Source organism: Melospiza georgiana, chromosome 33 (assembly GCF_028018845.1).
Source record: "Melospiza georgiana isolate bMelGeo1 chromosome 33, bMelGeo1.pri, whole genome shotgun sequence".
In the NCBI taxonomy this organism is placed as follows: Eukaryota; Metazoa; Chordata; class Aves; order Passeriformes; family Passerellidae; genus Melospiza; species Melospiza georgiana.
In genome coordinates this window covers 952,458-966,091 of record NC_080462.1, presented here as the reverse complement: position 1 = coordinate 966,091, position 13,634 = coordinate 952,458, and the positions used below count along the sequence as shown (strand labels likewise).

The window sequence follows — 13,634 nt, the reverse complement described above, 5'->3', positions numbered from 1 at the left end:
GCCCCCTGACTCGGAGCACCCCCAATTTATTTCCAGGGGGAAAAGCATCCCACGGAACATCCTTGCCTTGCTGCCACCCTCCTCCTCCCAAGGCACCCCCGCTCCTTGGAAGCAATAAATAATGCAGGGTGGGGGGTCCCAGCAAGCGGGGGGTGGCTGGAGAAGGGTTTGGGGTGCAGAGTCCAGCGGGGCCCGAGCACAGCCCGGGGTCAGAGCGGGGCTGTCCCGTTGGGGAGCTGCCCTGGGCTGCGGTCCCTGCGTGCGGGCAGGGGGGATGCGGGGGGCTCATCCTCCTCGGGCCACGCATCTGTCTCGGTGCTGGAGGGCTCCCCCGAGCCGTGATGGCCGTTCTCGGCGCTGTAGAAGAAGGAGAGGGTGCGGAAAGCAGGCGCCATGTGGTCCTTGATGCGCTCCAGCAGCTGGACGAAGGAGGGGCGCTGGCGCGGGTTCTGCTGCCAGCACAGGCACATCAGCTCGTGGCTGCGGAGAGAGGGGGCGCCCGCTGGCTTTGGGGGGCTCCCACAGCCTCCCCAGCGCTGCAGAGAGCAGGATTTGCCCTTGCACAGCAGGACGGGGCTGTGCCCAGCACTCACAGCTCGTCGGGGCAGTTCTCAGGCCGCTCCAGGACGCCGTTGTCCATGACAAAGCGCAGCACCTGCTCGTTGGACATGCCCTGGTAGGGCTGCTCGGCCAGCGTGGCGATCTCCCACAGCACCACCCCGAAGGACCTGCCCGGAGCGTCTCTGCTCAGCCTGGGGGATCCCCAAATATCCCACCCCCGCCCGGCTGTGCCCACCAGCCCAGCACCCACCAGACGTCAGACTGGGTGTTGAAGATGCCGTCCTTGAGCGCCTCGGGGGACATCCAGCGCACGGGGAGCAGCCCCTTGCCCCCCTTGCGGTAATAATCCGTCTCGTAGATATCCCGGGTCATGCCGAAATCTGGCGGAGGAGGAAGAGGAGGAGGAGGAGGAGGAAGGAGACAGGGCTGGCACCGCCACTGCTCGCCCACTGCTGCCCTTGGCTGAGCCAGGGATGGGGCAGCTGAGAGGTGTTTTAAAAACTTTGGTTCTATTTTGGGTGAGACAATACAGATGTTATAATTCATGCCATCACAATCAGAAAGCTAATGATTTCTTAATTACAACACACTCTAAGTGTTTCTTGGCCTATCAGCTTTAGGTACACCATGCTGTAAATGCCTTACAGCTAATCATCTAAAATTACTCTTTGTGGGTCCTGCTACAACGCATCTTTCATGATTTTATTTCTCTAAAGTATCTAGTCTTTTTTGTAAGGCTATCTTTTGAAACTTGTTTCTAGTTCAATTTTTCTCTCAACAATGTCTGTCTTATTCCATGGTATTTCTAAGTTAGTATTTTATCTTATCTCAAGATTTGTATAGAGATACACACAATACAAGTCTTCTCACGGAATTCATAGAATCACTGGGGTGGAAGAGACCTTCAAGATCATCGAGTCCAACCCAGCCCCAACACCTCAACCAGACCATGGCACCCAGTGCCACATCCAGGTTTGCTTTAAACACATCCAGGGATGGTGACTCTACCACCTCCCTGGGCAGAACATTCCAGAACTTTATCACTCTTTACATGAGAAACTTTTTCCTGATATCCAGCCCTTGGTGAAGCTCAAGGCTGTGTCCACTGGCTCCTGGAAAAGAGCCCAAGCCCACCTGGCCACAGCCACCTTTCAGGGAGTTCTAGAGAGTGACAAGGTCACCTCTGAATCTCTTTTCTCCAGGCTGAGCACCCCCAGCTCCTTCAGTGGTTGGAAGAGACCTTCAAGATCATCGAGTCCAACCCAGCCCCAACACCTCAACCAGACCATGGCACTCAGTGCCACATCCAGGCTGTGTTTAACACACCCAGAGATGGTGACTCTACCACCTCCCTGGGCAGCCATTCCAGAACTTTATCACTCTTTCTGTAAAAAACTATTTCCTGATATCCAACCCTTGGTGAAGCTTAAGGCTGTGTCCGCTGGTTCTGTCAGTTCCTGGAGAAAGAGCCCAACCCCACCTGACTACAACCATTTTTCAAGAAGTTGGAGAGAGTGATGAGGTCACTCCTGAGTCTTTTCTCCAGGCTAAACATCCCCAGCTCCCTCAGTCGTTCCTCACAGGGTTTGTGTTCCCAGCCCTTCTCCAGCCTCATCGCCTCTTCTGGTCGCACTCAAGCATCCCAACACCCTTCCCAAACTGAGGGGCCCAGAACTGGACACAAAATTTGAGAATTTTCTGCCCATTTCCAACACCCACCTCCAATCTTGACGGTGAAGTCCTCGGACACCATGCAGTTGCGGGCAGCCAGGTCCCGGTGCACGAACTTGTTGGCGCTGAGGTAGGCCATGCCGTCGGCGATCTCCCCCGCCATCTGGATCATGTCCTTCAGCGACGGTGGAGGCAGCCCGGGGTTGTTCTGCACCGTGCACACACTCAGAGATGGAGCAGAGGCACGCCAGGACCGCCCTGGACACAGGGTGAGTGTCCCTTCATCATTGTCCTGGCACCCGACCAGCTCCTCACCTCGGCTTCAGGCCTGAGTGAGCGCAGGTAGCTCTTCAGGTCACCACGCGTCATCAGCTCCATGATGACCAAAGCTGGCTGGCCCTGGGATACCACGCCGAGCAGACGGACCTGCAGGGACAAAGAGGGCTGGCGTGTCAGTGGCCAGACCCTCTGTGTCCCCTCCCTCCCCCTCAGCTGCCCACCTACCACGTGGTGGCACTTGAAGGCTTTCATGACGGAGGCCTCGTTGAGGAACTCGATGCGCTCCCGCATGGTGGCCAGCTCGTTGACTGTCTTCAGGGCCACCTTGGTCTCCTCTCCCTCCGTGACCAGCCCCAGCGCCACCCCCTCATACACCATCCCAAAGGAGCCCTGTCCCAGCTCCCGGATCACTGTGATCTTCTCCCGGGACACCTCCCACTCATCAGGCATGTACACTGTGGGGTGAGTGGGGATCGGCCCGTCCCCATCGCTGTGACTGACCCCATCTGCATCACCATCCTAGTCCCTATCCCCACTCCCATCTCCGTCCCATTCTCATCCTTGTCTCCATCTTCATCCTCATCTCCATCCATTTCTCATTCCCATCTCCAGCTCATCACCATCTTCCTCCCTGTCCCCATCCCCCTGCCATTCCCTTTCCGATCCCCATCTTGATCTTCATCCCATTCCCACTCCCATTCCCATTCCATCACCATCCTCCTCCCTGTCCCCATCCCCCTGCCATTCCCTTTCCCATTTCCATTCCCATTCCATCCCACCACCATCTTCCTCCCTGTCCCCATTCCCATCTTGATTTTCATCCCATTCTCATTCCCATTCCCATTCCATCACCATCCTCCTCCCTGTCCCCATCCCCTTGCCGTTCCCATTCCCATTCCCATTCCATCTCCATCCCATCATCTCCATTCCATCACCATCATCCTCCCTGTCCCCATCCCCATCCCATTACCATTCCCACCTCCATTCCTATCTTGATCTTCATCCCATTCTCATCGCCATCCCATCCCCATCCCCATCTCCATTCTCACCCCCATCTCCATTCCCATCATCTCCACTCCATCCCCACTCCCACACTCATCTCCATCCCATCCCATTCTCACCCCATCCCTTCCCCATCCCCTCCAGCGTGACCCCAGCACAGAAAGGGCTCAGTGGCCCTTTGGGGTGGCCCCTGTCTGTCCCCATGTCCCCACGTACTGTCCGAGGCGCTGAAGTACTCGGGGTTGACGGAGGCGTAGAGCGTCCCGCTGGGGTACCCGTCGTGGTTCCTGCCAGGGGTGGGCAGGGCTCGAAGCTGCTGCCTCCCCCCAACCCTGCCCAGGCCTGGTTTGGCCAGACCCCAGCCCAGCCCAGCCCCAAGGGGGGCAGGGGGGTCGTTATTACCTCTTCTTGTTGTAGAAGAAGACAAAGACGGCCAGGCAGGAGATGAGCACCATGAGCACCACGGGCGTGACGGTGAGCAGCACGTAGAAGCTGCTGGACTCTTCCTCGGCTGCCGGGAGCAGGTGCCCATGGATCAGGGTCCCCAGATCACATGGGACACCTGTCCCACCGCCAGGATGGAGAGGGGGAGCCTCCAGCTCCCCAGACCAGCAGCACGCTCAGACCCCTGTCCCAGAGCATCCCTCAACCTTTTTGTCCCAGTGTCCAACTCCCCAATCTCCCAAGTTCCTCAACCCAGCAGCATCCTTGGATGAAGGATGGGAAGAAGACCAGCCTGGCTGAGCAGAGGTTTTTGGCTGGAACTCAGGGAGAAAGGAGAGGTTCTGATTTTTGGAAGAGGGGGCGGAAAGTTCAGGAGGATCTGAGGGAGCTCAGGACAGGAATGAAAGTTAGAAGGGCCAAAACCCAACTAGAACTGATTCTGCCATAAGAGACAATAAAAAAATTTCTATAAATCCATTAGTACCCAAGGGAGAGCTGAGAAGAAAGTGAGTGCTGGGCACTGTTGAGGGACCTCAAATCCTGGGGTCAGTTTTGGACCCCACATGACAAGAAAGGGGGGGTGGAATGTGGCCAGAGAAGGATCAGAACTGGGGAGGGGTCTGGAGCACCAGGAGCACCTGAGAGAGATGGGGGGGCTCATCCTGGAGAAAAGGAGGCTCAGGGGGGACCTTGTGGCTCTGCACAGCTCCTGACAGGAGGGGACAGCCAGGAGGGTCAGGCTCTGCTCCCAGGGAACAGGGAGAGGAGCAGAGGAAGTGGCCTCAGGTTGTGCCAGGGGAGGTTTAGATTGGATATTGGGGGAAACTGGAAAGAATTGGAGCAGGCTGTGCAGGGCACTGGTGAAGATTTTGTCCCTGAGGGGATTTGACAGAGGTATGGATGTGGCACTTGGGGACACCAGTTAGAGACAGCCTTGGCAGTGCTGAGGGAACATTTGGACTTGGAGGCCTCTTGCAACCCAAACGATTTTGTGACTCTGTGATGCTCCAGTGTCTCAGGCCGGGATCATCCCTCAATCCCTCAGCTTCCCAGTCCAGCAACAACTCCCACCTCCAGCAGCATCCCCTGACCCCACAGGTCCATCCCAGCAGCACAGCCCAATTCCCCAGTGCGCCCCAGCTCCCCGACCCCACAGCTGCCCCCTCCCTGCCCACCAAGGTCCCTGCTGATGTCCCCGTGTCCCCTGCAGGTACCTGGCCCCAGGATGTAAAACTTGACCAGCCCTGTCCAGGAGCCGTTGCCAGCCAGTGAGGTGGCCCTGACCTTGGCTGAGTAATTCCCTGGCTGGAGCAGAGCCAGGTGGACACCCCCATACTTGGAGTAGCGGTGGCGTGAGACACAGACAACAGTGGTGACCTCCTGGAGGGGACAACGGGGGGGTGGCAAAGGGGATTGATCCCCCCCAGCCATGTGTGAGGCTTGGGAGAGGGATAGGATGGAGATGGAGATGGAGATGGAGATGGAGATGGAGATGGGGATGGGGATGGGGATGGGGATGGGGATGGGGATGGGGATGGGGATGGGGATGGGGATGGGGATGGGGATGGATGGGATGGGATGGGATGGGATGGGATGGGATGGGATGGGATGGGATGGGATGGGATGGGATGGGATGGGATGGGATGGGATGGGATGGGATGGGATGGGATGGGGATGGGATGGAGATGGGATGGGATGGAGATGGAATGGCATGGGATGGCATGGGATGGGGATGGGATCAATGGGATAGGATCAATGGAATGGGATCAATGGGATGGGATAGAGTGAGATCAATGGCATGGCATGAGATGGGATGGGATGGAGATGGAGATAGAACGGGTGCTGTGCCCCTATAACCAGACCTGGCAGGGCTGGGCAGGGGATGCCACAGGGGGTTCTCACCTCAGTCTCTCGGCTGTACTTGATCTCATACTTGAGGATGAGCCCATTGGGGTTCCTGGGCTCCTCCCAGCGCAGCAGGACACTGTTCTTGCCAGCCGGCTCCCACGTCACGTTGCCAGGAATGTTGTCAGCTTGCACTGCAGAGAGGCACAGAAGGAATCAGCTCCTGGGGGCACCCCCTGGACCCCAACCTCATCTCAACAACACCCCAGCATGGCCAGGGTGGGGTTTGGAGGGCTGGGCACGCACGCTCGGGCATGGTCCTGGCGAAGACGAAGGTGGCGGCGCTGCAGCCCACGGTGTGCGCGGCGTGGTTGCAGGCGTGGATGTCGATGCGGTACTCGGTGAAGTGGCGCAGCCGCGACAGCACCGCCCGGTCTCGCACCACCTTGTCCTCAAAGATCTGGAAGTCAGGCTTGGGCTCGCCTCCGGGGCGGCTTGGGGCCAGTGGCTCTGCTGAGGAGGTGTTGGCTGCAGGTGTGACGGCCACCACGTCCCTGCGCTGCTTTGGGGTCCTGCAGGACACGGGGACAGGATGTGATGGGGAGTTGAAGCCCTGAGGTTGTCCCCCAAAATTGGGGAGAACCCCCAGCTCACCTCTGTGGGTTCTTATTGATGGATGTCACCTTCCAGGGTGGCCTGAGACAGCGGGAAATCAGTTAAAGGGTCTGCCAGGAGCAGCCACGGGACCCCCCCACCCAGGCAGACCCACGCACCCAGCTTGAGGGAGCCCCCCAAAGCAGGGAACCCCCCCAGATGGCACCTGGGGATGGTGATGGAATTGTGGAGGAAGTTCTCAAACTTCTTCTGGAAGGACTCGGCCTCGCCCTCCATGCGCAGCTGCCCGTCAGTGGGGCGGCAGGGGCAGCACCTCTCCTCCGCGTCCTGCTCCCCCTCGGGGCCGTCCCCAAACCCGAAACGCGTGTCTGCGCTGCTGGTGGGCAGCTTCAGGCCTGTGGGCAGCAACGGGCAGGGCTGGCAGCGCCTGGCTCAGCAGCACCACCCTTGTTCTGCTGGTGTCCTCGGCTGCTGTGCTGCCCCTGGCCGGCGTGGCCTCACCTTTGTGGCAGTAGTCGTTGATGTAGAGCTCCATGTCCTCAGCCAGCTGCTGCCACAGCACCAGGTAGTAGATGATGTTGCCGTTGCGTTGCGTGGGCGGCTTCCAACGCACCACGATGTGGGAGGAAGAGTTGGACATGGAGATGACGTCCCGGGGCACCGTCGGGGCTGGGAGGACACAGGGGTGGTCAGTCATTCCTGTAGGGGTGGGGTGGGTCCACCGTGGGCATCGCCAGCCCCGTGCCAGCCCCTTACCCGCCGGCATGGTGCGGATGTAAACCACCTCGCTCTGGGCCCCGTAGTTGCGCCCTTCCTCGGCCGTGGTGAGGGTGATGGCGCGCACGAAGATGGCGTACTGGGTCCAGGGACGGAGGTTGAGCAGCGTCACCCCTGGTTCCTGCTCGCTGCTCAGCGGCAGGTCCACGTCCAGCACGTTCCAGCTCTGGGCCCCACAGGCGTCCTGCCCCACGTACTCCGACACGTTCTGGAAGGGTCTGTCCACACCGGGCATCAGGGAGGGTCCAGCAGGGACAGAGGACACCACAAGGGCATTCCCAAGTGCTCCACCAAGCGGGACAAGAGGAGCACTTACGACTCCTTGTAGTAGACGATGAAGCTGAGGAGGTCGCGGTACTCGGGGGGCCGGTACCGCTCCCACTTGAGGAAGATGCGGTCGGACTCGGTGACGTTGGAGATGAAGCGCAGGGTCTGGGTCTTGCCTGCGGGGAGGAGGCAGGGCTCAGGCAGAGGCTCGTGGCACTGCTGCTCGTCCCCATCCCCGTACTCACAGGACGCCCTGTCCCCGTTGGTGCGGGGGTTGATCTCCGCCTTGTTCTGCCGGCCCTTGGTGCCCGTCACCTCCTCCATGCGATAGATCTCGGCCAGGCACAGCTTGGGGTTGAATGCAAAGTACATCTTGCCCACGGGGATGGAGAGGATGTGGTGGCTCCAGTCCCAGAGCTGCTGCAGGTTCTGGTTGTCCAGGACGTACAGGGTGTAATTCCTGGCGGAGGAGATGTGGGTGGAGGCAGTGGGCGAGGGCACCTTCAGGGCCACAGTTACCCCCCAAACCCACACTATCCTCACCCATCCACCATGGAGTCACCACGGATCAGTTTTAGGTTCTTGAAGAAGGACAAGGAGACGAGGGCAAAGGAATGTTTGATCTTCAGGAAGCCCGTGATGGTCTCAATGAGCCCCAGGCTGCTCTGCAGCTCCGAGGCCAGGTTGTCTGGGAATGACACACTGTGTGAGCTCATGGAGAGGAGCACCTCCCCATTAACTCACCCTGCAAGGCAAAACACCCCCTGCCCTCCCCAGCAGCTCTCCCACCCAGGGTGGGTCTGGCAGGGCCAGCTCTGGCACTCACAGCCCCGGCGGATGTTGAGGATGAGGTTGCCCTCGATGAGGGTGCAGCCCCCCAGCTCCTGCGCCGCCTGCATCGAGTCGATGGTCTTGGTGCCCACCTTGCACTCCTTGGGACACAGCCCCTCGCACTTGTGGCAGAACATGCTGCGGGCAGGGCGACAGGGACAGGATGAGAGCCGGCCAGCGTGCCACCACCCCGCCAGGGCACCGGGGTGTGCCAGGGCACCGGGGACATCCCCACCTGCTCTCGTTCCTGCTGTAGCCCGAGGGACACTCGGACAGGCACTGCCGCTGGTGGATGACGAACTTGGAGGCGTCGCGGGGGTCGTGGGAGACCTTGCGCAGGCTGGCGCAGTACTCGGCCGTGACGCAGCGCCAGCCCTCGTACTCGTAGGTGCGGGGCGGGCACGAGGGCAGGCAGTGCCCGTTGAAGTGGAAGTGGCGGCAGGCGACGCAGGCCCGGCGGTCGTGGGGGCGGCCGCAGCCCCCCAGGCACTCGGGGTGGCAGCACTCGCCCGCGGCCGTGCATGCTGAGCCTGCCCCGCATGGGCACACTGAGAGGGGAGATGGGCATGTGGGCATGGGGAACGGGCTGCAGGGATTGGGATTGGGATTGGGGGGAGAGGAGAGAGGGGGAAGGGGTTGGGGGGCTGGTGGCATCCTCCAGGGGTGGGGGAAAAGGGGAGTGAGGGTGGGGTGGAGAGATGGAGGGAGGGATGGTGGGATGGATGGATGGATGGATGGATGGATGGATGGATGGATGGATGGATGCAGGGATGGATGGAGGCAGGGAGGGATGAAGGGATGTGGGGATGTGGGGATGGATGGATGGATGGATGGGATGGATGGATGGATGGATGGATGGATGGATGGATGGATGGAGGGATGAAGAGATGCAGGGAGGGATGAGGGGATGTGGGGATGGATTCAGTGATGGAGGAATGCAGGGATGGATGGATGGATGGATGGATGGATGGATGGATGGATGGATGGATGATGGATGGATGGATGCAGGGATGGTGGGATGGATGGATGGTGGGATGGATGGATGGATGGATGGATGGATGGATGGATGGATGGACGGATGGATGGATGGATGGAGGGATGCAGGGAGGGATGAGGGGATGTGGGGATGTGGGGATGGATTCAGTGATGGAGGAATGGAGGAATGCGGGAATGGAGGAATGCGGGGATGGATGGATGGATGGATGATGGATGGTGGGATGAAGGGATGGATGGATGGATGGATGGATGGATGGATGGATGGATGGATGATGGATGGTGGGATGAAGGGATGAAGAGATGCAGGGAGGGATAAGGGGACGTGGGGATGGATTCAGTGATGGAGGAATGCAGGGATGGATGGATGGATGGATGGATGGGATGGATGGATGGATGGATGGATGGATGATGGATGGATGGATGGATGGATGGATGGATGGATGATGGATGGATGGATAGATGGATGGATGGATGGATGGATGGATGGATGATGGATGATGGATGGATGGTGGGATGGTGGGATGAAGTGATATAGGGAAGGGTGTGGGGATGGATTTGGTGATGGAGGAATGCAGAGTTGGAGGGAAGGATGAAGGGATGCAGGGAGGGATGTGCAGATGGATTTAGTTATGGAGGAATGTGGGAATGGAGGGAGGGATGGTGGGATGAAGGGATGCAGGGAGGGAGGGATGTGGGGATGGATGCAGTGATGGAGGAATGCAGGGACAGAGGGAGGGATGGTGGGATGCAGGGAGGAATGTGATGCAAGGACAGAAGGAAGGATGCAGGGACAGAAGGAGGGATGCTGGGATGTGAGAATGCAAGAATGGAGGGAGCAAGGGAAGGATACAGGGATACAGGGAGGTAGGGATGGGTTGATGGAGGAGTGGATGGAGGCATGGCAGCACTGATGGAAGGGTGACCAAAGGGATGGATGGATGGATGGATGGATGGATGGATGGATGGATGGATGGATGGACGGACAGCCATGTGATGAGTGAGGCTGGCCGGGCAGGTGGGCTGATGGGTGGATGAGGGGCTGCATGGAGGGACAGCAGGACAGACAGATGGACAAGGTGGGGCTCAGCCCATGCTGAACCCCCTCTGCCCAGTGCAGCCAGGCCAGGCCCACAGCTGAGCTTGCAGCCCAGATAAGGATCTGTGTTTATAGTACATATTTCATTACCAGCTCTCCTGTTTACAGAAAACGAGCTCAGGAGGGGCCTGTATTTACCTCAGCACTGGGAAAACACAGCAGCAAGGAGCTGGCCTCTCCTCCGAGGATGATACAGCACGGATCTGGTTACCCCACCGTGCAGCCTGCACAGCACACTCCCGGCAGCAGAGGAACCACAACCACACCACCAGCACCCTCCCAGTTCACCCCACAAACCAGCACCACCCCAAAAAAGCAGCACGACCAGACCCCCGTGGCAGCGCCACCCACCTTTCTGGCAGTAGCTGGAGGTCCAGCAGCGATAATCCAGCTGTCCATTAACACTGGTCTGCACGCACGGCTTCTCCACGTCCAGGATGCCCGGGCAGACATCAGCACACTCTTCAGCCAACTTATTGCCCACGATGTAGGTGCTGTCCCCACCGTCGGGCAGCAGCAGCCCCCAGTCGATGGTGGAGAGGTGGCAGAGCTCCTGGTTGCGCTCGATGCGCACCGAGCCGCGCAGGACGTGGCCCAGGCTGTGCAGCCCCACGTCCCGCAGGTGCGGCATCTCGAAGATGACCAAGGCGTAGCTGAAGAAGAGGTTGGTGCCGCGGATGACCGAGAGGTTGGGGAAGAGGTCGCGCAGGCTCTCCAGCCCGTAGACGCGGAACAGCAGCAGGTACTCCGTGATCATCAGCAGCCGGGGGAAGCTGAGGCCGCGGAAGTCCTCGGCGCCCGTGGTGAACATCAGCAGGATCTGCAGGTTGCCCTCGATGATGGAGCAGTTCTCCAGCTTCCGCAGCTGGGACACGTCGTGGCGGATGTCCATGCTGCCGCAGACTGGGGGTGGCGAGAGGGGGGACCCCGTGGGTGGCAGCAAGGATGGGACAGATCCCCCACTCCCACACCACCACACCCCCAAACCCCCACCCATGGATCCCCCAGGGGATGCTCAGGGCGGGTTTAATATCCTGGTGCTGCCTGTCAAGCGTGGCTGGAGCTGGAGATGTGAGCAGCTCTGGCAGCAGCCGGCTCTCCAGGGCATGGCACGTCCGTCAGCAGTGATGCTAACGAGGCCTGGCAGGCTGCCCTGCCCCTTGTCAGCCCCACAGTCACGTCCCAGCCCTGGGGGAAGCTGTCTGAGGGTGCAGATGGCTTTTCCCCTTCCCCAGTTTGTGGGGAGCTGTGGGCGCTCACAGATCTCCCGACTCACAGTTACCCAGGGAGTGGCAGCTCCAGTGAGGCCTGGCAGGCTGACATGGGGCTGACATGGGGCAGGGATCATGTCCCAACCCTGGGGGAAGCTATCTGGGGGTGCAGATGGATTTTCTCCTTCCCCAAGTTGCTGGGTGCTCACCGATCTCCCCACTCACAGTTACCCAGGGAGTGGCAGCTCCAGTGAGGCCTGGCAGGCTGACATGGGGCAGGGATCACATCCCAACCCTGGGGGAAGCTGTCTGGGGGTGCAGATGGATTTTCTCCTTCCCCAAGTTGCTGGGTGCTCGTGGGTGTCCTCGCTCATGGTTACCCAGGGAGTGGCAGCTCCAGCAAGGTTGTCCCCATTAACTCGCCCTCTTGCCCAGACAGGTAATGGGGCACACAAGGCCACCACAGGTGTCCATGTGGCACGGCTCCAGCCCCACATTGGCTGTCCTGGGGCTTTTCCACCCAGAAATGGAGCCCCAGCACCTCCTGCTTCCTGATCCTGGCAGGGATGCAAGAGCCAGACCAAGCACAGAGCTTCATGGACATCATCCCCAGCCAGAAACCAGTGCCAGGTCCTGGAAGGGATCAGGTGCGTGGTTCACCCCTCATCTGCCTGCTACCAGCCCAGGCTCATGGCCATGTCCTTGTGACCTCATGCCCAGTGGTGATTTCCCCCTCATGGGCACCATGACCCCATGGGCACCGTGACCCCATGGGCACCATGGCTCTGGCAGCTGCCCCTAGCCCCTCACCCCATGTTCAGCCCCTCACTGCCAGCCCTGTCCCCTCCTCTGAGGGTCCCTCTGTCCCCCTGCAGCCCTGACCCCACTGCCACCATCACCCCCCTGACTCTGCAAATCCCCCTGTAAGGGGAGGGGGTCCCCAGTGCCACCATCACCTCCCTGACCCTTCAAAGTCCCCCCTGTAAGGTGAGGGGGTCCCCTGGGAGCACAGACAGAGGGCAGGGGTCCCAGTGGGAGCAGGCACAGCACCCTGTGTCCCTTGGGTGCTTCATCCTCTTCCTCCATCGCTCCCACAGCCCCTCGGTGACTGGGGAAACTGAGGCACGGGTGGCAGGCAGAGGGGAAGGCAGGACAAACAGACCCTGCTGCGGCCATGAGGCCCAGGACCCACGGCTGCCCCCTCCCCAACCTTTCCCACCCCAGCAGCTGCTCAGGGAGCTGTGACAATGTCCCACATCCCGCTGAGGGGCTGAGGCTCCCATCTCTGCCCAAGCCCCCCTCTCCACTCCCCTCATCCCACCCCAGCTGTAGGGAGCCCCCAAAACCGGGCGTCTGCATCATTGTGGGGCAAACCCAGACAGGGAACACCCCAAAAACTTCACCTCGGAGTTTATCCCTTGCAGACCCCCGAGCACAGGCAGCCCCCCACCCCGAAACCCCCCCCACCAAAAGCACTCACTTTCCGAGGGCGCCCACACGGGGGGCACCGGGAGGTGGCCAAGGAGCAGCAGCATCACCCCCAGCCTCGGGGCACGCAGCGGCCCCGGCCCCATCCTCGAACGGGCCCGTCCCGATCCCGCTCGCCGTGTCCGTGTCCGGTGCCCGGGGAGCGCCGGGATACCGGGGGGAGCCCTGCCCGGAGCCTGCGGCCCCTTCACTTTTGTTTTCGGCTGCCGCACACAAAATATTTAGCCTGACAACTCTCAGGGCCAGGGCCAGGGCATGTTTGGGAAATAGAGAAGGGGAGGAGGGGGAAAAAAAAAAAACAGCGCGCCCTCCCCCCCGCGCCCGAGTGGGTGGGAAGGAAGAGCTGCCTCCGTGCCTCAGTTTCCCCAGGCGGAGAGGGAGGTTCCGAGTGGTTCTGACACCGGGAAAGCAGCCAGAAACTCATGGAATAGCACAGAAGGGACAATTTAAGGGTCGCTGTGCCTGGCAGGGTGAATCGGGGGGTGCCGGGAGAATTTTGGGGTCCCCACAGAAGAGCAGCCCTGCAGTGAGGGGGGGGAAGCTGCGGGCAC

At 60.2% G+C, this 13,634-nt stretch overlaps 1 protein-coding gene across 1 annotated transcript; it reads right to left on the bottom strand.

Moving 5' to 3' along the window:
* Nucleotides 1-209: 209 nt before the first annotated feature.
* Nucleotides 210-13,169, bottom strand: INSRR (insulin receptor related receptor). The gene is made up of 22 exons (XM_058042737.1): nucleotides 13,076-13,169; nucleotides 10,736-11,287; nucleotides 8,528-8,840; nucleotides 8,288-8,430; nucleotides 8,005-8,149; nucleotides 7,707-7,921; nucleotides 7,511-7,637; nucleotides 7,174-7,412; nucleotides 6,919-7,086; nucleotides 6,623-6,812; nucleotides 6,457-6,498; nucleotides 6,109-6,374; nucleotides 5,860-5,996; nucleotides 5,172-5,337; nucleotides 3,916-4,024; nucleotides 3,730-3,800; nucleotides 2,737-2,966; nucleotides 2,548-2,658; nucleotides 2,281-2,440; nucleotides 812-941; nucleotides 594-728; nucleotides 210-480 (listed from the first exon to the last, which is right to left on the bottom strand). The coding sequence occupies exons 1-22, from the start codon at nucleotides 13,167-13,169 to the stop codon at nucleotides 210-212; spliced, it is 4,014 nt and encodes a 1,337-aa protein (XP_057898720.1).
* Between the last annotated feature and the right edge of the window lie 465 nt (nucleotides 13,170-13,634).